Source organism: Meriones unguiculatus, chromosome 8 (genome assembly GCF_030254825.1).
Source record: "Meriones unguiculatus strain TT.TT164.6M chromosome 8, Bangor_MerUng_6.1, whole genome shotgun sequence".
Lineage (NCBI taxonomy): Eukaryota > Metazoa > Chordata > Mammalia > Rodentia > Muridae > Meriones > Meriones unguiculatus.
In genome coordinates this window covers 122,936,994-122,961,005 of record NC_083356.1, presented here as the reverse complement: position 1 = coordinate 122,961,005, position 24,012 = coordinate 122,936,994, and the positions used below count along the sequence as shown (strand labels likewise).

Sequence of the window (24,012 nt, the reverse complement as noted above, 5' to 3'; positions counted from 1 at the left end):
AATTACTAGAACTAACGTCTAAGAAGGGCAACAGTACAGGGTTTTGAGACTGGCTACATTAGCCAAAGAAAACACACCCACACAGTCATTAAGAGTAAGGAAATCATTAGCACAAGCCAGTCATGCTGGGGAGAATGGTGTACTCTTGTCTCCAAGGAAACAGAGGAAGGAGGAATATAGTGAGAATTCTGGAATTTGTGTTTCCTTAAAACACACACACACACAGAGAGAGAGAGAGAGACAGAGAGAGAGAGAGAGAAATATTATAAGAATGTGCCTTCATTTTAATCCCAGGTGTGGGGGTGTGGAGCCACTTCGAAGCAGCTGACTATGGTTTGCCTCGTGCTCTAGCAGAAGCATGGTTTGCCAGCTGCAGATGGTTTCTGTGATTGTGTGACATTTGGAATTGTGGGAACTTTTCAGAGGCATCCAAGAAGCGGGTTGGTGGTTGGTGGTTGTTCAGGGAGGTTGGTTGTAGTTTGTTACTAGTCATGCTCAAAGAAGAGACAAGAAAAAACTGAGTTCAGGGATCTCTTTCTCTGTCTGTCTCTCTGTCTGTCCCCCTCTATCCTTCTTTTTCTCCTGTCTAGTGATGGGGAGTGAAACTGGGGTTTAAAAAGGTGGGGAAAAGAAGAATACACAATGTAGCAAAGACCAGCTACAGAGGGATCCTGGAAATAGGCACATGACAGTACAGAGGATGCCAGTGAACTTGATGTTGTACTTAATTTGCTTGGGCCAGGGGTTCCACTGACAATCTGCCGAAAGCTGGGACCTTCTTCAAACAAACGTGCATAAGGATAAACATTTTACATGGGATTCTGGGAAGTTGAGTGACCTCTAAATAAATTGCAGATAAAGGGTTGCCTAGTGACTGAAAAGATTTGGCTAAGACTGGACCCAAAGCACATACTAAGAAAGCTGTTTGGGTTTGGGTTTTTTGTTTTTTTGTTTTTTGTTTTGTTTTGTTTTTATCCCCACACACAAAAATGCTTTTCTGGCAAAGCAGAATTCTAATTGTTGGAAGCTTAGAGATATCAAACAGAGATGTACCCTACAGCAAGAAGAGAATGGATTGATCCATTCTGAAGGGAATGGTGTTTGGCTGTGTACTTTTGAGTACCCTTTGCCTCGAGTAGGAGAGTTTTGTGATTGTATGTGTGTGGGTAGGTATGCATGTTGCAGTGAAAATAGTCTCTCCTTCTGCCATATGGGTTCCTGAGCTTGAGTTTGGGTTGCCAGGCATGGCTGCAAGTGATCACGGGTGCTGAGCTGTCTCATAGGCCTAGGCTTGATTTTTAAGTGCAGCATTGGACAGTTCCTATTTGTCATGCCTGTCTTAGAGATGCAGTGGCTCTTTGGCTAGAAAGTGTAGAGATGATGACTTATTTGAAGACCCAGATAATGCCAGATGTGGTGGACAACCTAGATCACATAAGACTCTGTCTCAGACAACAATAATAGTAATGGGCTTAGATAATTAAACTCACAATTAGTGTGAAAGAGGAGTGAGACAGAGGGGAGGAAAAAATGGGGAGCAAGAGTAAGAGAGCAACCCAGAGACAGGAAAGGAAAGGAGAGACAAGAGTAAGATGGGGACAGGTACAGAGGGAACACCATGGAAAGACACATAGAGAAGGTGGCAGCCATCCACAGGCCAAGGAGGGGCCACAGAGGAAACCATGTTGACACCTTCATTATAGACTTCTGCTTTCCATGAATAAGAGAAAATAAAGGTATGCTGTATTAGCCATCCAGCCTGATACGTTCATGGTAGCCTTAGCAAAGGAACATGATGCCCTAGAAAATATCTGTGAGAATGATGAGGATCTGGTTAGAGAAGGGAATGCTGAGAAAGCACACTGAACTAAGATGTGAAAAGGCTTAGCAGACTATGATGGGATAGGAAGATTTAGCAGATTATATGAAAGAGAAAAGGACATTGAAATACTTTTGCTTCAGTTAATTATCCTTTAATCTTCAGAACTGGAGCCCTCAGAGACACAGAGTCTGTCTAAATTAACTATCTAAGATGAAGGGCCAGTGTGCAGTTAACTCCATCACGGTTCATAGACTCCAAAATGTTGAATGAGCATCAAGTTTAATTTTTAATTGTAAGACAAAATGTATTTGATATCATTTACACCCTGATTTAAGGACAAGACACTTCTGAAGAAAATGAATATCATGAATTATGTAGCTCAAACACTTCTTAGAAAAAGAATAAAGGAAAGTTATATCCTTCCTCATGGCTCATTAAAGAAATTATGGAAATTAGAGAACCTGAATATGCAAAACAAGATAGCCTGAATCCTAGACTTTGGTTGGTCAAGGCAAATGCTGCATATGGATTGCTTGGGCTCAATCTTTCTAAGCCCGGATTCTACCTTGGAATCATTTGGAGTGTTTTTATACAAGCAATGCCTGGATCCTACCATCAAGGACTCAGTAGATCTGAGATGAGACAAGGTCATTGCCCACAATAGCTTTAGGTGTCTAATTGCCAGGTAAGAACAATTCTACTAAACCCATGTATGGTAGAGCCAGGCCATTTTTTCCCCTTATCAAAAGAACTATGCTCACTGTAAAGTGCTCCCCAATATTTTAATGGCTAGTCAATTTATTTCTTCCAGGAGAAGCAACAGAGGTCAGCGAGGCACCCATAGGAACGGCATACCCATAGCAGTAATGCTGTATGACAGCGGTTCTCAACCTGTGGATCGTGACCTCTGTGATTGTGTATCGGATATTTATATTACAATGCATAGCAGAAGCAAAATTAGAGTTATGAGGTAGCAGCGGAATCATTTTATGGTTGGGGGTCACCACAACATGAGGCACTGTATTAAAGGGTTGTTACAGCGTTAGGAAGGTTGAGAGCTACTGCTCTAGAATGATGGGGGAACTCTAGAAGGGCTTCAGGGTGACGGCTGTATGGCTGGAGGCTGCCTCCCAGCAGCCCACTAAGTCAGGAGAGGGGAAGCCTGGAATGACCGGTAAGAATGTACAGGGATCACCATCCAGGGATGAGCTGATGGCTAGTTCAACTTTAATTCCAGAGCATAAACTTTAATTCCATACCCCTATGGGTATGGGTGGGGGTCTCTAAGAATAGGTGTACATAATTGATTGGAACTATGCATTACAAGGATGCTTGATTTTCATTATAGAGCATGCTCCTATCATAAGAATAGAATCTCAGTACCCAATTAACATATAGACACAGGGAGAGGAGAGCTAGCATGGAGCTGTGTCAGAGGCCTTATATCAAGTGGGGAGACTGAATCTAAAGACACTCTCCAGATGGAATCAGGCAGAGAGCAGGGGACCCTTCTGAGGGGAGGGAGTTCTGCCTTTATTGCAGAGCTCCTAGTGGCTATCAGGACCAGGCAAGAACTACAACCTCAACCAGCAGGGAGACTCAACCAGCAGGGAACCTCAACCAGCAGGGAGCCTCCAACCCTGGTCAAGGAAGTTATGATTAGTAAAGACAGCTGTCTGAATGGAGGGATGAGAAGGGCATTACTAAGCTGCACCTTCAGAATCTGGAGGGGTTTAATTAAATCCCCATCAACCCTTCTAGACCAATCATCAGTTCACTCCCTCCAATGTAAGGTCTCCATGCTTGCACCCTCTTCACCCCAGTCCACATGTTTGGGTACTTCTCGTTTACTTCTAATGAAAGCTTCAATAAACCAAATGGTTGAAAAATTCCTGACTGGTGGAAAACCCTCTGGAGTTGATTTCTGCCTCTGCCACAAGTGCAGTGTTCCAAACCTCTTAACTGCTCTCTGATCAATCAGCTAAAAACAATGTAGACTCAGGGAGATGGCTTGCTCTGTGATGCTGAAAGTGCTTGCTCCACAAGCCTGCTGAGCTGGCATCACTCCCCGCAGCCTCCCACCCAGATATCCCCCATGCTGCCCCTTCCCCCCAAAGAGAGAACTGACTCCTGAAAGTTGTCCTCTGACCTCTACAAATGTGTTGTGCCACAGACGCACAGGCATACACACATCGGAACAATAATAATGACAATGACAATACTACTCCTACGTACCACTACTACTGCTCATAGTTTAGGCCTAAACCATTTGTATTATCTAAGTCAAAGAGGTATGCTTTTTTTTTTTTGCCTTACAGTCAAAAATGTAAACAAACACATTTGCAACCTGAGTTCATGTGCTCCCTGTATCCTCTACCTGTTTCCATCCATACCCTGACATTCTTTGATGTTGAAGGTCTATCCTCTCAGAACCTATGATCAGAAGTTAAATCTGTCGAATCATGTAAAATTTTCAAGGAAAAAAAAAATTTACTCTACCATTCTCCTGGAAGGCCCAGTCGAACAGTCCGAAAGCCACAGTCTATCTGAAATTAAAATGTGTGGCTTTGAGGCTGATTTGACGTGGAATAATTACCCGTGTAGTCTGCTAGGCAAGCATAGCGATCGCTAATGTTCTGCCCTTGAGGGAAATGAACTGTGTGGAAAGGTTCAAGCAAACATGGGCCAACTGTTCACCCAAAGGGAGGACGCAGGAGAAATCCACAGTGCCCTTCTGCAAATTGTCTCAGATCAGCATGTACTGCACCTCTTTTCCACCAATTAAAGCCACAAACAGATGAGCTTTTGTGGGGAGGAGGACCACCGTGCTTTCTCCACAGATGGTCAGCATCACACGTCACAGGCTCAACACATCCCATGGATACCGTATAAAGACAGCTGGACACAGAGCCCTGCGGCTCTGGATGCTTCGTGTTTAGGGCTGCATCTTTTCATGATGGACGTCCTTCATCGGAGCGGAGTGCTCATGATTCAGCATCTGCAGAAAGACTACCGGGCTTACTACGACTTTCTAAATTTTATGTCCAATGTCGGAGACCCTCGAAACATCTTTTCTATATACTTCCCACTTTGGTTTCAACTGGATCAGACTGTTGGAACCAAGATGATATGGGTAGCGGTCATAGGGGACTGGTTCAATCTAATATTTAAATGGTAAGACTTATGTTTTATCTTTCCTAAAATTTATTCTTAAATTTGTAATTTTAGCTTAAAATGATCAAGTTTCATGGGCATGTACTTCAACATGGAATATCTTCCAAACAAACTGGTTACTTTGAAACACCAGATTCATAAGCGGAACATATAAAAGCATAGAAATATATACTTTGAATTATAAGTGGTTCCAAAACCCTAGGACACATATGCTGTGGTTAACTAAGAAGTTAGTACTGCAATAATGAGATTGATGGTTCTAACGACTATTTCGGTCATTCCAGTCCAAGTTCTGAAAGCACCCTGTTTATGGGAGCAAGGGTCCCCAAACCCCAGATACTACCCTCCTCTATAACGATGAGAGAGCAGAACCCGAGTTATTTCAGAGCGTTTTAATTAGGAGCTTTTCTCCTTGACCCTTTAATGGAGTCATTCTTTTAGAAGCGTTACAAGACTCCACTTAGTCAGCTGTTGTGTTTAAGTACATATGAAATTCACACTCGTTTATCCACAGGATACTGTTTGGACATCGGCCTTACTGGTGGATCCAGGAAACTCATATTTATCCAAATCACTCAATCCCATGTCTTGAACAGTTTCCTACTACATGTGAAACAGGCCCAGGTAAGCAGTTAGAGAAGCCTCACTTTCCTAAAGTAATTTTAAATCTTTATGCACAAGTAGCATCCTATAGCCGTATGGTATGGATTGCGTAGCATCTTAGTAGGGCTTCTTAGGCTCTTTTTAACTTACAAGATCCTGTATTAAGCATAACATCTATATTATGTGGACACATATATATGGAACATTACATTTTGCTTTAGCTTATGTGAAAGAGTTGCCTTCTTGTAAAATTCTTGCCAGTCCTTTGAAACAAGCCCTAAATATATGCGTTCCTAATGACTTTTATGAATATCTTCTTTTGCTCCCATAAAAGCAGACTTACATTTATCACAGCATTCATAATATCACAGTTAATTCTTTAAATATCTGGCTGCTCAGACTGTATGTCCCACCAGCCAAGGATTAAGAGTATTTCATATTTGTGGATGGATCAATTGATAACTTGGAGGTGGCTAAAATGCCCCTTTTCTCGGTCCTAGAACTTCCTGGCATCTATTCCATCTTGTGAAATGTTTGTCACAGGGTATGGAGTGAGAGAGAAAGAATTCCTAGAGTAAATTCTGTGTTTAGCTGAAAAAGTGACTGGTACTTTGCTTTCTAAGATAGTCTGTTATTTAACCTGAGTGACTTTCTGCTAGGAAAAAAAGTTCCGTCCCACATCTAAGTTAAGAGGTTAAAAATAAAACTAACTGTATAGGAAAGGCATCCATTCTGGTAATAGAGAAGGCCTGATTACAGGTGTTTTCTGTCAAGATTCACAACCCCCTTTAGTATCTTTGTGGATTGAATTCTCCATTGTTTGGCAAAGATTCTCACTGCAGTGGCCAAAATATGCACATTCTCATTTCCACACACACACAGCAATTGTTCATAAGTCAATTAATAAACCACCGGCACAGCAAGGACAGCCTGTCAGCATAAAGAAATTAAATTGATTCAGGATGTAGTATAAGAACCTTAATTTTCTTGTCAATTGAAAACAACATTTGAAAAAGGAATAAGATTGTGTTAGATTTGGGTGCAACTGCCCATGGTCTTAGTTATACTTGAATATATTGATTTGCAGAATTCAGTCAGCTTGAAAATCTGGAGAAGAGCGTGTGTGTGCATGCCTGCATGTGTGTGTGTGTGTGTGTGTGTGTGAGTGAGTGTTTAATATATAAAGCATTTTCATTAAAGAAAGTTAGGTAGAATTACATAAAGTTATAACTGATTATACACGTAAGCTCGCAATAGTCAGGAAGTCTCATGGCCTTATTATATCAGAATGGAATTGTCTGGAGAAGGCACAGTCTCTGTATTTGACATGGCAATTTTAACTTTAACCATTATTCTAATCATCATTCTACATGCTCAAAAGTAGGCTACTCTGGGACCAAGAGGAAAAAAAAAACCCAACAGATATTTCTAGAAGTTTTCTCTGTTTCTTCTTCTTTTTTTTTTTTAAGTGTTTTTGAGATGATGAATTTGAGTCTCAAAATGATTCATTTTTCTCATTTTTATCTGCTTCCATGCAGTATATGTAACCTGCGTCCGATGAGCCTTTTTTATTTTGTTCGTAGTTTCCATGCCAAATGTGCCATCCTACTGTCTCATTCTTGATCCTGATAATTAACCACTTCTTGAACAAATGATGCTCGTTACAGGAAGTCCATCTGGCCACGCAATGGGCTCATCGTGTGTCTGGTATGTCATGGTAACAGCTGCCCTAAGCTGCACTGTCGGCCGGATGGATAAGTCCTCTATCGCTCTGCACAGGTCAGCTTGTTCCAATTCCTGTAGCATCAGCCAGACAGTGTTGACTAAGTGAGGTCGTTTCCAAACAGTCATATTCACACATTTTCAGTTGTTCAATGAAATTCGCTTATTCTATTCTTTCACAGCCCATGTAGCAGAATGAGTGGAAAATGAATGTTCTGCTTTAAGAAAATGCCCTAATTATCTCACAGCTATTACCACTTTTATAATTGAGTTGGAAATGTTTATCTGATTAATGACTTGCTAAATACGCCTTTGGGATTCTGAAATTCAATTATTATTCTGGAAGCTCATAAACACGTCATCTAAAATGGCATAAGAAAACATATCTGCATGCACATTCTCTTGCCTTAAGATTCATTTAAAATTTTAAGGATCATCCTCACTCTCAGATGCATCGATTTATTTAGTAAAATTATGCTTCCTACTTTGAACACCCAATGCTTTTAAGATCAGTAAAATATATTCTAGCTGTTAAAGTCTATGCAGTCTTTTTAATTAAAACATTCTAGAGGCAAAATTAAATTTGAATGTTAGACTTACTGCTAACAGATTTCTTAATGTGTAGAAGCATATAGAAGTTTACAGTTACTCACTATTTGTAGAAATTGGGCTTTTTCTTCTGTTCTTTTTTTGAAATTCTTTGTAATTAAAGCAATCTTAAATGCCACTTCAGTCATAAATTGTACAGTTTTGATTGGAAACAGAAACATGCAAAAAATCTTATAAAATATTAAAATCCAAGGAATTTTAAAATGAGAAATAAAGCTGTATTGAGTGCCAGGAATCCTTAAATGTTAAGTTGTTGACAAACTGACCAAAATTTAGTTATAGAAACAAAATGTGTCAACTTTTTAAAAAATATATATACCATACAACCATACCAGTATATAAACTTTCTTTTAAAATAACAAATTGAAAATACATTCTCCTTCTTCAGAGTCATAATGAATAATGTAAGAAATAAATCTATGTGGGTCATTCTCCCGTCCAACTAACAATCTTAGAAAAAATATGTTTATTCTAAAAATTTTTCTTTTTCTCTTTGATACTTACAATGGCAATATTGTCTTCATTTATAAAAACTTAGTGAGTGAGGGCTGAAGGGATGCTCAGTGGTTAGAAGCACTTACTGAATCTTGCAAGGAACCCAGGGTCCTGGGACCCTTCCCACAATTCACATGGTGGCTCACAATCATCTATAACAGCAGTTCCAGGGGATCAGACACCCCCTCTGGCCTCCAAGGACACCAGGCACACACACACACACACACACACACACACATACACACACACACACACGGTGTTTATACATAGATGCAGGCAAAGCACTCTTACACATAAATTAAAATAAATTAAATCTTTAAAAGAGAATGCCGTGAATGTCTACACTTTACATTGGTATCCTCAAACCCTTGTTAGTTCTCCCACTCGGATGAACACTTGCCTACCTCTTTTTTGACCGACTCATTTCTCTTTAATCTTTGGTCTTGCTATAACTAAATTTTGGTCTCTGTCAACAATAAACCCCTTGAGGGTTCGTAGCACTAAACATTGCGGAATGTGAGGTCCCGTGTGAGAGCTTTTGAATCCTATGGAAGGCATGAATGCATGTTGAGGAAGAAAGATTGTAGAATTGTTTTATGTCGTCCCTGGAAGTTTCCTATAAGGAGGGCCAATAGGTTCCACCCACCGAATTTTATAGGTGTTTTGATTTCCTTGCTATTCACACTTGTATCCATTCTCCCGTCGCAGGCTGACCTGGTCCTTCCTTTGGAGTGTTTTCTGGTTGATTCAAATCAGTGTCTGCATCTCCAGAGTATTCATAGCAACGCATTTCCCTCATCAGGTCATTCTTGGAGTGATTGGTGGTAAGTATGGTCTCTTGTGTTTAGTCATGTTCTTTCACCTTCATTTTGTTTGCAGCATTGTGGTGTCATCAGTTTCCTTGTTTCAGAGGTTGATCTATCAAGCCTCTAACATAAGTGCTCCTACCGTGGGCACATAGGTGATTTAATACCTCTCTCATGAGACTCTGCACATGCTGACCCAGTTTCTCTCAACGATGTAAAAGGATGATTGCATGGTGAGACAGACTTTCCTGAGGTGTGAGTGAAGTGAAGATGATCTTCCAAACGATCACGTCAAACACTGTGCTTCCATCTTCTATGGGGGACTTCATAAAGACCCTGGAACTCACAACCAAGACACTCTGTCTCAAGTCTCTGTCTCAGTTCTACATTCTTATTTATTGCACGTCTTAACTTCACCTAGAGGCTGCTTTGTATTGCTTAGTGTTCTGCCTGCAAAATGAATTGTCACTTAGTTCTACCGACTTTTGGCTGATCTTGTTTGGCCAATGTAGGTAGTTGAAAGACTAAATCTGCTTTCAGTTTATGTCTGAAGATACTTTAGGAAATTGTTAAAACCTGGTTATCTAAAACCTTCCCAAGTGCAGAGGAGAGGGATTCCTCAGGATCACACACTCATGTCTGTATCTCTTTTCAATCCCTAGGGATGCTAGTAGCGGAGGCATTTGAACACACTCCAGGCATCCACATGGCCAGCTTGACTGTGTACCTGAAGATCAACGTCTTCCTCTTCCTATTTGCACTTGGCTTTTATCTGCTTCTCAGACTGCTCGGTATTGACCTGCTGTGGTCTGTGCCCATCGCCAAAAAGTGGTGTGCCAACCCAGACTGGATCCACATTGACAGCACGCCTTTTGCTGGACTCGTGAGGAACCTTGGGGTCCTCTTTGGCTTAGGTTTTGCCATCAACTCAGAAATGTTCCTTCTGAGCTGCCGGGGAGAAAATGGCTGCAAGCTGAGCTTCCGGTTGCTCTGTGCTCTGACCTCACTGACCACAATGCAACTTTATCACTTCATCAAGATCCCAACTCAAGGGGAACATTTATTTTACCTGTTGTCTTTCTGTAAAAGCACATCCATTCCACTGACGGTGGTGGCTCTAATTCCCTATGGTATACATATGCTAATGACACCCAGGGAGAAGAAGACTAAATAGAGCTGAGCCACAGAACAGAGAGATGGGGGGCATCTCTGCAGAGGTCACAACGCAATGGCCACAGGTCCTGCTCCGCCCACAGACATAAGTTTAATCTGCTTTCTAGGTGGCATTTAAAAATAACAGTATATGGCCAGAAATATTCACTTCCATTTTCTTGAAAAACTTTATGATATAGCAACATAGACTTGGCACAACCCATGTAAAGACATTGACAGGGGCTGAATGCTGACTGTCCCCATAAGCAGAAAGACTTTTCTTTTTATCATAGTCTTTAGCACTCAGCAGATCCCCCACTGCCTGCTGCCTCTGTCGGTTTTTTTGGGTTTGTTTTGGTTTGTTTTTTTGTTTTATCTAGACAGGGTTTCTCTGTGTAGCCTTGGCTGTCCTGAACTTCTAGACCAAGCTGGCCTGGAACTCACAGAGATCTGCCTGCCTCTGCCTCCCTAAGCTGGAATTACAGGCGTGTGCCACTTTGCCTGACTCACCTCTACCATTTTAAGGCCTGGTTGCTTCTGGCTCCTCTGGGCCTTTAAGAAGTGTTCACAGTTACAACCTATCTTCACTGGGGCATCTCCATGTTTTATTTTTAGGGGTCAAGTCTTTCAAAATCCTCATTTAACAGATAAGGAAATAGAGGCTTGTTGAGATCAAGTAACTTGCCTATAGTGATGCTAGTTTGGAAGCAGAATTAGAACTCAAGACTTTTGATACATATCACTATGATAGTACTTTATTTCTTTATTTTTAAGGAGTTGAAAAAATCAAGAAGAGCAGATGCATGCATTTAGATTCTATGATGACCATGTAAGACACCCATTTTTTTCAAAAATGGCATTGAAATGCTACATTTCATTTGACTTATGCCCTGAGAACTGAGTCTTTTCCAGGCCAGCAATGGCTGTGTATGTGACACACAAGTATATCCAGGGCAAATGAGTAGAACAAGCTCCTGGCTGGACCTGGAACCCCTTAGCTGTTGGTCTCTGTTTCATAGGAGTGCTTGCCAGTGTTTCAGTAAAGCCTGCTGAAATCAATCCATCGATTACTATTTACCAGAAAAGCCTCATCTCATCACTGGGACATTTTAGAAGTCAAGTCTTTCAAAATCAGGAAAATCAAATTCCTCTATCTCAGAAAAACTATTAAGTACTCATGCACTGGTTCACTGGATTGCTCTCTGTCCTTTACTTTAGAAAATTATTATTTATGGGCTATTAATATTACAGCAACAATTTCTCAGTAAGGTTACTTTCTTCCTCATTGAAATTCTAGGCTTTCAGCTGATAACTGTATCTTTCTGATCAAGCTCAAAGATTATGAGTCTGATTTTGCTACATGTTGACAGCCTGAGGTCTACTGCAATGCAATTCCTCTCAAGTATATTATTCAGGAGTTACTTTAGGTGATGGTATATTAAATAGTTCATAATTACATATGAAAACATTCCAGTTGAAGGGAAGGCAATTTTATAGTGGTCATGGAAAATAACATCTCTAACAGCTAATTATTGGTTGCTTTCCAAGCATATTTTTAGAAGATGTACTGTTGCTTTTTATAAAACACTTTAACTAGTGTTCTTTTTAAAAACACAAGCGATTCATAAGTAAAAAAACAAAACAAAACAAAAAACCAACCAAACAAAAGCAAAGCAAAACAACAACAACAACAACAAACAAACCCCGAGGATGTAAAAGCTTCTTTTACTTCAGAATAAACGCATCCCATGTTGACAGGGAAACTAGAATGAGAGAAGTAGAAGAGAATGGTTCTTGTTCATTTCTTCAGTGCTCTTTGCTACTGTCCCAAACCAAGGCTACCGTAGTCCTCAGCACATGGTGTTTGTCTGGCCTGTCACATCTTAGGCCTGCTTCCCTCTGAGCCCTTTTTCAGAGTTTCCTGTAGAGTCAATAATGCTCATCTTGAATCCCCCATCCCAGTATATTCTGAACCTGCTTTTGCCCGGGCCTGCGGGGACTGAGGGTGGGGCTGGGGGATGGGGGATGGGGGAGGACGAGGACAGCACATCCATAGCCAGGGGTTTCTGCTGCTTGCCTGTCCCTGCTACGCATTTCCTGTGGGTTTCCATAGAGGAGCTCCCGTCAGCTACTCTACACAGCTGTCAGATGACATGTGATCCTCAGAGAGGAAATGGGATGAGGCAGGGCTTATTTTCAATAATTAATCTCCAATGTCTCTACCCCATCTACCATGAAGCCTCAGAGTCCCTAGTGAGGAGATTTTTCTTTCTATCCAGTTGAAGTCTCCTGGAGGAGTCCATATGGAGGCAATTTGCTTTTGTGATTGAAATTGCTTAGGCAGCAAGAGAAGCAGCTCTGTATGGCCTTGGAGAAAATGCTTGATTTTAATCATGATGGAGAAGACTTCGGCTTTCAATTTATTCACAAGAAATAAGCAAAATTGAGCTCATTTGACTTACGATATCCATCTAGTCAAAGCGTCTACAAATCTGCATATTCAAGAGAAAAATGCCAATATCATGAGCTGTCAGGATGATAACATCCAGACAAGTGGCTTGGGAAGCTGTCCCAATCAAACATGCATTTGAAAAGAAATGCAAGGGAGTTTATTATTGCTAAAGCTAGCTACCAAGAAGAATGTTGAGTCACCTTTTTTTTTTTTTGGCAGCCTATTGATTGAACTTGTCCTGTAGAAGATTAAGTTGGTGCTGTCTCTATGGGCTTGTCCCTATAACAGAGAACTTAAAAATGTCATTAGACATTCTTGAAAACCAAGAGCACAGCTCTAAATATTACAGATCCAAAATTTATCATAAAGTTTAGATCAAATGGACACATACACATACCAAAAAAACCTCTTGGTTAAGGAAAAAAAAATCGTTTTAGACATTTTAATTCATTTAATATATTCAGACTACCTTTCCCAGCAGGTTTTTTTTATTTTTTATTCATATATTTATTTTACATCTCAATCATAGTCCTTTCTCCTCCTGATTCCTCCCTCTACCCTCTTCACCCTATCCCCCTTCCCTTGTCTTCAGAAAAGAAGCACTACCCCCTCCCCCTGCCCCAATCCAGCCCACCCCAGCACATCAAGTCCAATCAGAGCTGAGCTCCCCCTCATCCCCTAAGGCCAGGGAAGGCAGCCTGGCTAGGAAAAAATGATCAAAAGCAGGCAACAGAGCCCATGTCATAGACAGCACCTGGTCAACACACTAGGGTACCCACATGAAGATCAAAATACCCATTGGTTACATATGGGTAGGGGTCCTAGGTCAAGTCCATCTATGATCTTTGACTGGTGATTTTGTGTCTGTAAGCTGCCATGGGTCTAGCTGAGTTGGCTCTGTTGGTCTTCTTGCAGCGTTCTTATCCCTTCCTGGTTCTTGTAACCATCCCTCCCACTTGCTTGACTGTGAGCCTCAGCATCTGATTTGATCAGCTTCTGGGGGGGAGGGGAGGAACTCTCAGAAACTGGTTAGACTAGGTCCCTGTCTGTAAACATAGCAGAGTATTATTAATGGTGTCATGAGTTGGCTCTCTCCCATGAGGTGGGTCTCAGGTTGAGCCAGGCATTGATTGGTCATTCCCTCAGTCTCTCTCTTTATCTCTGTACGTCTTGTAGACATTCTCATATCCTTCCTGTAGCCCACCCAGTTACAGCTCTCCCGTTTGTTTCAGTGACGCCTTCGTCTTTGGTTTCCCTTTTTCTCTCCAGGCCCTCAAACCTCCCCTTTCCCAGCAGTTTTTAATTCAGCTTTTTAGAAAGATAAAGGTATTTGCCGCTGTATTGACTACTAAGCCCTAAAAAATGCAGCTAATACAACTAAGGAAGGGTAATTATAAATGTTACTTATTCTCAGTAAATTTAAATATGTGTCTAGTGACCACTAAGATGGGTATTGCAAGTCCAACCCCACAGTGCTTTTACCTGAAAACACAATTTTTATTGTCTACTATCCCAATAGTGATGTGGGGAGTCTGCAGCAGGTTAAAGTTGGGGCCTGCAACACTTTCTAGAGGTACTTCCTTACATGTGGGATCCCTTTTCCCTGATCTCTTCCTATAGGCTCTGGCCACCTTGGTCTCCCCGAATTCAGCTTTGCTGCACCAAACTGAGGAGCCTGGGTTCATCCTCCCTGCACCATGTCTTGGGAACCCAAAGGCAACAAAACTGCATGTTTTACCCATACTTCATGGCCATATTCAGGGTAACCAGATGACTTTCTGACCAAGTTTTCCTGATCTTTTTTTGAGCATACATGCACCTGATACCAGTGCTTTTATGGTCATTTAGAAACTAGATTCAAAAGCTCTCCAAGTGTCTCATTGCTCTGAAGACTTTGTCCTCAATGATGGTCTTGGTTTCCTTGTAAAGTGTAAATAGCTTCTTTGGATGAATACCTGGATCTAATGTTGCCAAGGAACTAAAGAGCCACCTTAACCTTCCCTTGTCTTTGATTTGTCATCTGATGATCCCCCATGACGTCAGAGGATTCCGCTTCATTAATGTTTTAAAGTCCTCATCTTGGTTCCAGGAAAAGAATGCGAACAGCAAAAAGATCTAGAAGCAACTCCAGTGACAACTCATGAGAAAATTTCTATGAATAAATGCTTTCTTCTGGGGTCTGCAAAGGACAAATCAAAGTCTATGTCGAATGTGAGGCTGGTGTGTGAAGAGTACTAATTAACTCCTTTGCTGTCCTTTGTTGGAGATTGCAGTCATGATTTAGAAGAAAGCACATTCATTTCTTTAGGCAGCACAGAAATGATCTCTCTAAAGGAGGGAGAAAATTCAAAGATTGAGGTTATAAAGGTTAGTGTAAAACCAATTAATTCTGCTCTGTTATAAATTCTTAATTTCTCAGAATCTTACTTTTTCCTCCAACATTTAGCCATGTGATCTCTGAAGAGGAAATGGCTTTAGTTCAAAGACTTTGTTGCTTCCTCAGAAATGCTGCCAGGACAGGGCACAGAGAGAAATACGTGTGGCAGCTGAGGTCCTGCTGGATTAGTTTGTGGCACAACCCAGGGGTTGTGTTGGCTTCCACTGCCAGTTATTTCATTTCCAGTTCTGGGCCAGATGAGGGCTGAACCCATTCCTTGGGGTCTGGGCAACAGAAGGAAGAGAGGGTGATGGGTACCAGAGAAAGAAAGAATGCAGCCCCGAGGGAAACGAAGAGAACAGTCCCTCAGTCAGCTCTTATCTACCGGAACACACTGTTGGCTCAGTCACACTGTAATTCCCACTCTCAAATGGCTTTTCAGTCCCCGGGCCTTGTTTTCTAAACAGTATTGCTTGCCCGGGCTGCCTTCCATGAGCACACATCTCGTTTTATTGGATGGTGTTTGACCCACCACTGCCTATAACAAACACTGACATCTCTCAGTTTAGCAATTCTGCATTAAAAGGAAGTAGTGCTTGAGATCTTTTTTTTTTTTTTTTTTTGGTCTTTGCAATATTCCCAGCTCTGCCATTAGACACTGTGGCCAGGGGAGAGAAGTTGGACTGTCACTACCTTCTTAGCCAAAGGCTGCACTGACTTAACAAAGGAGGAGAAAGTATTCCGTCTGTCCTGAGGTGCTGCTGTGCATTTAGGCTCTTTGCTTTGGTATGTCCATGCCTTTCCCATCTTGGCCACTGAAGAGGCTCAGTTACAGCACAATTATGCATACCAAACAGCATTAGAATACAGTGGGTAGATGGCAGAAAATTCAAAGGCAGTGGATGTACAAAGGACTTCATGGTGTTTATCAGTCATCACCTTGGACAAGCGTCATCAATCTTACTCTCCAATCTGGCTCTATACTGCCATTCTGAGGGGCTGTTTTATAAGTAGTACAAGTTTACTAAATATTAAAAGACATACTTTTATTCTTTGAAGATTTCTTATAATGTGTTATCACACTTCTGTCTTAATTATTTTTCTCTTGCTGTGAAGAGACACCATGACCAAGGCAAACTAGAGAAGAAAATAGTTTAATTCAGGGGCCTATGGTTCCGGAGGGAAAGAGTGTGTGGCTGTCACAGTGGTATGCATGGAAGCAAGCAGACAAACATGGTGCTGGAGCAGTAGCTGAGAACTTATATCTGATTCCTCCAGCATGAGGCAGAAAGAGAGAGAGGGAGAGAGAGAGAGAGAGAGAGAGAGAGAGAGAGAGAGAACACTACATGGGAATGCTGTAGGTTTTTGACACTTTAAAGCTGACCTCCAACAAGGCCACACCTTTCCCAAACAGTTCCACCAGCTTCACCCCAAGCATTCAAAGTTGAGCCTATGGGGGCCATTCTCATTTATTGATCTCATTCATCCCTTCTCCTCCTAAGCTCTTCCCGATCCTCCCCCACCTGCCTGCCTTGACTTTCTGCCCTGGCTTCCCTCAGCAATGGACTATAACCTGTAACCCAAATAAATCCTCTCCACCCCATCTCTGCCCCTGACCCCAAGTTGGTTTTGGTAAGTGGTTTATCACAGCAACAGAAAAACAACTAGGACATCCATTAAGTGAGTTCAATTTGTGCTACCTCTATACTCTATACTCGAGTGTGGGGCCATCGCTGGTAGGTAAGTGTCAATCTACCAGGTGCCACAGCCTTAAAGAAAAGGATGACTTTTCCTCACTTAGAAGGAATAAACTGTGGATAGAGTCTCAGTTCTGCATGGGGGCCATGAACCATACCTCATTCTCCTCCATGCTGGAAAGTTGACTGTCTTGATCTTATACAGGCAATTACACCCACTATGAGTTCATAAATACATCAGTCCTGTCATGCCTAGAAAACATCTTTTTGCCCCAATCCTCCTCAAACATCTGGCTCTTACAGTCTTTCTAGCCCTTCTTCCTTAATGGTCCTTGAGCTTTGGGGAAGGGACAGCTTGCTGTAGATGTCGTTTGTGGCTGAACACTACACAGTCACTTGTTCTCTGCACTTTAGTTGTGAGTTTAGGCATTAGTAACTATCTGTTGTACAAAAGGAAACCTTCTTTGTTGGAGCCTGAGAAGTATGCTTGTCTATGGCTAGAGACATATGAATTCAGAGAGCGATTTGATACTTCATCCATTAAGCAGAATGATAGTTTACTAAATTCTTCACTAAGGTGTGTAACATGGGCTAAGATTGGAAAGTTCATTGCAGCTGTGACTCAGGATCACATTTAGTCAAATGCCATATTCTTGACTCTCTATACAAGTCACTTCTCATCACAGCCCAGCAAGAACCAACCTAAGGGAGGAAAGATCTGTTTTTGCTTCCTGGTTTGAGGGCAGTGCATCTTAGTGAGGAAGGCGTGGCAGGCAGCAGGTGGACCCATGGTGGCAAGAGCTCACAGCAGCTGCTTGCTTACATTTGTGTGATTCAAGAAGCCGCCAGGTAATAGGAAACGGGGTCTGGCTATGAACTTCAAAGCCCACCCTGACCCTTCTCCATTACTCACTCTCTCCAGCGAGGGCCCATCTCCTAAAGGTTCTATAACCCTCCCACATGTCCTAAAAATCTTATGAGGGACATTTTCTATTCAAACTGTAACGCCTCCTCAACTTTTGTTTACTCTTGTGAAGTGCTATCTTGGGGGAAGGCTCTAGAGGAATTGTTGTTCATTCTCTATGACAAGGAACAGGAAAGATTATAAGAATGGCTGTGGCAAATGTGTTTCATAGATACTGTTTTATTTTTACTTAATGAGATGAACAATGCTATGAATTCTAAAAAGGACTGTAATCCAATTTGAAATTTATTCCTTTGTTAAACAATTTTGGATCTATAAAACACATTTTGGCCTTTTAAACATTCTATACCAATTAAAATTCAAGTTTTATGGCTATGAAAGGAAATACATGAAGACGTGAAATAATTCAACTGATATAATGAGGCAAAATTATTAACATGAGACTATCCATATTCATGCTCACTGATTGTTCTTTTAATTAAATTACCAATTCCATTCTTCCTTGACACCTTAAGATGAAAATTCTTGCTAGAAGGATATTTAGCAGATACAGAAAATGCTAGGCTGAGTGAGAGGAGAAAGTACGTTTTGGTGGGAGATGTTTGCTGTGTGAGAAAAGTGACTATGTTTGAACTAGTGTTTTCATAAGTTTACAGATTATACGTCTCTCAACCAGTTGGTTATCCAATACCAATTGGTCAGCCCCTAAAACATACATACAAGTAACAATATATAGACTGAGAAAGGTGTATCTATATACTTCAGAATATATATGAGTATACACATGAATATAGCAACTATTAATGTAGCAATATATGCACTGAGAAGGGTGTATCTATATACTTTGGAATATATATGAATATACACATGCATATAGCAACAATTAATGAAACAAAAAGACCATGCATTTGAAAGAGAGTTGGGGAGATTTATGGAAGGGTTTGGGTAAAGGAAAGAGAAGAGAGAAATTATGTAATTATATCTCTAAAAATTAAAAACATCAATCATATTTTAATTTTTCATGCTGTTGAAATGTGCCTCTTGGATGTAACACAACTCTATCAGTTAACGGCATAATACCAAGATATTTGAGGATGACCATGTAAAAACACATTAGCAAACAGTTTCAAAAACTGTTCAGAGATCACTTCAGGGTCAAATTGGACTTTTGCTTTCTAACTCTTCAACCGTCCACTTGACATTAATAAGTGCCTTTGGGTACTAGAGGTGTAGGGCTAAGGACATGACTTGTGCCCTGAAAAGGGTCCCATTGGCTCCCAGATATCTGCTGTAGCTCTGAATAGATCCTCGGAATACCTCTAGCTTGTGAACTTGAGAGAATTGAATCTAAGACCCTATCAGTTGATTGGTGACATGATCTCCTATCTTTCTACACTGTACTTTCAATTCTATCCTCTCTGTCATATACTTTCTTTTCATTTGCTTATAACCTTTAGATGGAATCCAGATGTTCTCAGTAGAAGCCCAATACACTTAATGAGGGATAGAGAACATAACCATCATAGTTCCAACACATCACGTGAAGTACCTAATTAACAACTTCCTTTATTTAAAGCAGGGAAGCTGATTTTTTTTTTTTTCAAACCACTAAACTGAGCTACAGGAACTGCCACCTTTCTTTCCATAGTAGTAATCTGCAAACAGATAAACTGGGTCATCCTGTAAATTAGTAACTTGGAGATCTCTCTAAAAAAATCAGACATGATAGCGCATGCTAATAATACCATATTAAGGCAAGAGGATCATGAGTTGTAGGTAATCTGAGATATGTAAACAGCTCCCAGTTAGACTTACCCAAATAGCTAGAACCTGACTCTAAAAATGCAAACAAAAGCAAAAATCACTTAAGTATATCTCTTGATTTAAAGGTCATATCTGAAGGTCATTTAAGCACAGAATAGCTTAGTTTTCTGTATACTTATTCTTCAATATTCTTATTAACAAAAATCTGTTTTAAAAGCTACGTTTATTCATACTAAGCAACCACAACAAACTACTCCAGAGCCATATGCAAGCAAAATGTGCCCTTTTCTCTTTTAGCGAAGAGGTTGAGAAAATTAGCCAAGGCTGATGAACCAGCTGGGGGATAGACAGGAATCAGGCTCAAGTCTTCTTGCTCTGCTATCAAAATGTAACAAAGCCTTTGTCCACATGATCACAGCATAGCTTCTTGCATCTAGGCAGGAAGGGAAGCAGCTGTTTTCCCTGCTGAGGCTTTATTTCAAAAGGGAAAACCCACACAGAGCCTAATGCCTGTGTTTCATAAGCCTGACAGGCTCGCCTGACCTTCTCTAGCTGCAAGAGATTCTGAAAAGGTGAAGACATGCTAGCATTAGTAATAGAAAAAAATGAAGGAAAACAGTGAACCTAATCAACAGCACCTGCCATGATGGCTTCATATATATTATATATATAATATATATGGAATGTAATTTCCATTGTATCTGTTCTCTGTAGCCTGCTGATTTCACACTAACATGCTGAAATTGTGAAGGCATGGATTCTTTAATTTACAAAATGTTGTGCAGTTATATTGAAATGATAATTGGAATTTTTAACTTTCATGAAAATTTAAGACCTTGCTTGATTCCATACCTTATTTAATAGAACTTCATACTTTCAGCTAATGAGCACAAAGGTTTTTTTTTTTGTTTTTTGTTTTTTTGTTTTTGTTTTTTTTTTTTTTTTGGGTTGTTGTTGTTGTTTTCTTTTCTTTTTGTATTCTGTCATGGTAACTATTGGGATTTTTTCCTGTTTCATCTTGAGTGCAAATTTCTTTTTTTCTACAGATGTTCTGCTGTTCTTAGCTTTTTCTCTTTGTGTCTGAGAGTAAGAACTGCACCTGAATTATAGAAAGGAGAAAACTGTCGATTCACAAGCTGGCCATGTATTTCTCTTTCCTTTTTTCCAGGCGTATTTCATCCTAACTCTGATTCATTGAGTAGCTACATTCCGGCAGCTACCCATGCCAATCACGTACACCCTGATTACTAATCATGAGCCTTAGGATACCATACAACTCAGTAATGAGCACATTTTAATGCTGGCCAGTACTAATTAGATGATAATCATGTGCATTATTTTATTTACAGTCTATCCATTTAAATTAATTGAGCATTTAATTGAACACAGTTTGAAAGAAATTGAAATTGGGTTTGGTTGTTTATTGAAGTTCCTTTCACTTGCCATCTCATATGCAGGTGAGATTATTCATTTGCTCTCAAAATTCAGAGAAATACAAATGAACATAATGCCTGGTTTACAGCGGTGCCTGTGGATATGCAAATTGATCTCAAAGTGTGCTTGGAAACAGCAATGAGATTCACAGCTCTTCTTAAAATCTCTGCTGACATCTTCCTGTGGCCTGATTACAGAGAGATCTGCATGCATAAGAAAGTAATATATGTATATATAATCAACCAAACCCTTAGGTAAATGTGTGAGATTCGATCCAAAGGCAACTGTGTGAGAATATTCTAATCACTTCTTATTTTTTAAAAAAGGTAGATAGTTTAAAATTATATTTATTTCTTTAGTGTGTGCATATGATTTTGTGTACATGCACACACGGGATAGCCTTTGTACACACATGTGTGCACCATAGCTTGTGTCTGGAAGTCAGAGGACCTTGTAGAAGTCCATCATGGTTCTCTCTTTCCACTATGTGGGACCTGAAGCTCAAATTCGGGTTGTCAGCTTGGCAAGCAAGTGTCTTTGCTCACTGAGCCATCTCACAGATCCACTGATATTTCTTAAGACAGAAAATTATTTAACTCTTAAATAATAAATATATGGCAAATGTTTCTTTGTTTTGTTTTATTTTTCTTTTTGGTTTTTCAAGATAGGGTTTCTCTGTGTAGCCTTGGCTGTTCTGGAACTCACTCTGTAGAGCAGGATGGCCCCTGACTTGCAGAGATCCACCTGCCTCTGCCTCCCAAGTGCTGGGATTAAAGCACTTTTGCCGCCTGGCCTGGCGAAAGAGTCTTAGTTGAGATGCCACGTCTTTTCCTCTACTGGGACACAATATCTAATATTCCAGGCTCCCCGTTTCTAAGCGAGTACCCCACTGCCGAAAGCTGCACGTTTGTAGGCAGCTCTGAATTGCAGGCGTCCTTTCTTTGAGGTGTTATTCAATGCACGTGCAGAGCAGACCCAGAGTTCTTAGAGTCAAAAGAGCTTTTGGACAAAAGGATCTGGAGGTTGGTTGTATCATTAGGCTTCTATCGCTGTGCTGAACACCACCACCAGGAGTAACTTGTCCGGTCCGGTCCGGTCCCTCTCATCAGTCCTTAGAAGTACTTTAAAAAGACAACCTTTATTCAGTCCTCGTGCACACCACACAAACGTCTTCCTTAGGAAATAGGCAACCTCCCAGCAAACAGCCCATCCTCTGAGATGCAAACCTCAACAAGTGAGTTGTATTCTTCCCCCTTCAAGAGTCGAGGACGAGCCTGTGTTTACGATGGGACTTAGTTCCCCCTCAGCAATCATTTATTCCGGAGCTTACTCCCCTGCCCCTTTTTCCAAAATCAGAGGCATTCATGCCTTCCCAGGATGGCAGCTTCCAAGAATTCTGGACCTTGAAGGTTATTTACTAGGAAACCCCGAAGATAAATAACAACAGCAACAATAATATATTTCAAAATATCACAGCTCAGTCTTCCCCTATTGGCAGATATTCATTTATTGGGCTTGCGAAGACAAGGTTATGAGCAGTATGAACTTGGAAGGAAGATGGAATAAGTGGAAGATGTTGAGATGACAGTATGGCCCATGGGAACCAGGACCTAAGCTATTCTGATACTCACCTATTAAAATGTCTTTTGTCATGAGAGTTTTTGTGTGTATTTAGTGCTTGTGTGTGTGTGTGTGTTACAGCATGGTCTTTGTATTCAGATGTTAATTGCTGAGATTCTTACTGTTCTACAAGCAGACTATCACATATCTGAAACGATGGTTGTGAACTTTGCCTCTCAAATTCTCTCTGATTGGCTGGCTGAATAAAGTCACCTACATACTCAGGCAGAGCAGAAGTGAGGAGGCACAGCTAAGGTTTGAGGGCTTGGGGACCAAAGGACCACAGGAAGGGGAGATGTTAGAGGAGAGGAGGAGGCAGCGCCACCATGGGTTATTGTGAACAAGCAGCACGTGGCTGGGAGGAGCCTGCTCTGAGGATCGGTGATGGAGAGAAGCAGCCCAGATGAGAAACATGTGCAGGCGTTTATGGGATACTGGATGGGAAGCAGCCCAGGTAGGAATTATTAGAGCAATCGTCATGGGATGTGGGGCTGGGAGGTAACAAGGTAGCTTAGGGGTTTATATCTGCCCAGCTCCAGTGCATAGGCGTATTAAAATCTAAGAGGTGCCAGAGTCTTTTATTGAAATGGCATCAGGTTAAATAATAACCAGTGTAATAATAACAGGCATTAATAATAACTGTTAATAGCCCAAATTCTTACAACATGTGTGTATGTGTACATTTTTCATAGAGCAGATTGACTGGATATATGCTGTTGAGCTGTAGGGTGATGTGCGTGGCTGGGAAATTTTCTTTGATTCCTTGCTAGCCATCAGACCATAGTTTTATACTGACCAACTGCTCCAGCCTGCCGAGCGAGTCATTCTTTGATCCCCTCCAGATGAGGGCGGCTGTGAGATTTTCCGTTCCTCTGTAGTCTCGCACCGGTTCTTCCCCTCTTGTGTACGGCTCACCCCTTCAGCTGTGTTTTGTGTCTCTACACTCCGACCTGCCTGTGAGCAAGAGCAGCAGGAACTAGGCTTCTGGGACTGGGGAAGTGCTGCCAGCCTGCTGCAGGAGCAGGCTGCATGCCCACAAATGTACACAGGTTTTCAGCCCCTTCTAACTTGGGGCTCATCTGTCCCTCTGCCTCCTCTTTCCAGAAGGCCCCTGAGGCTTTTGTGTCCTAGCCGTGGGAGGGGTCCGTGGGAGGACATGGGAAGCCTGCAGGCTTTGTCTGACTAACAAATTATATGTTGATTTTCTCTCGTCTTGGAAATCCGTTGCCACATATCTAGCTTGCACATTTTTTCCTGCCATCATTTTGAAAATTTCTTTATTCCTGAGACTACTTGCCTTCTTTTTGATACCATAACAAGTGTTGTTTAGTGGCATTCTGAAGGAAATGACAAACTTAAA

At 41.1% G+C, this 24,012-nt stretch overlaps 1 protein-coding gene across 2 annotated transcripts; it reads left to right on the top strand.

The window, feature by feature from the left end:
* Positions 1 to 4,778: 4,778 nt before the first annotated feature.
* On the top strand, positions 4,779 to 10,405 carry G6pc2 (glucose-6-phosphatase catalytic subunit 2). Of its 2 annotated transcripts, XM_021635576.2 has the most exons (5): positions 4,779 to 4,996; positions 5,511 to 5,620; positions 7,267 to 7,378; positions 9,134 to 9,249; positions 9,894 to 10,405. In XM_021635576.2, the coding sequence occupies exons 1-5, from the start codon at positions 4,779 to 4,781 to the stop codon at positions 10,403 to 10,405; spliced, it is 1,068 nt and encodes a 355-aa protein (XP_021491251.2). The 2 variants fall into 2 exon arrangements, with proteins under 2 accessions (XP_021491251.2, XP_021491252.1); XM_021635577.1 differs by lacking the exon at positions 9,134 to 9,249 and having other exon boundaries at positions 9,894 to 9,918.
* Positions 10,406 to 24,012: the final 13,607 nt, after the last annotated feature.

Bases quoted from the DNA above. Each gene is read 5' to 3' on its own strand.
- G6pc2 (XM_021635576.2), top strand. From the start codon at position 4,779: ATGGACGTCCTTCATCGGAGCGGAGTGCTCATGATTCAGCATCTGCAG. The intron at 7,379-9,133 runs GTCAGCTTGTTC...CTCCCGTCGCAG, and splicing joins TCCTCTATCGCTCTGCACAG to GCTGACCTGGTCCTTCCTTT. The intron at 9,250-9,893 runs GTAAGTATGGTC...TTCAATCCCTAG, and splicing joins CATTCTTGGAGTGATTGGTG to GGATGCTAGTAGCGGAGGCA.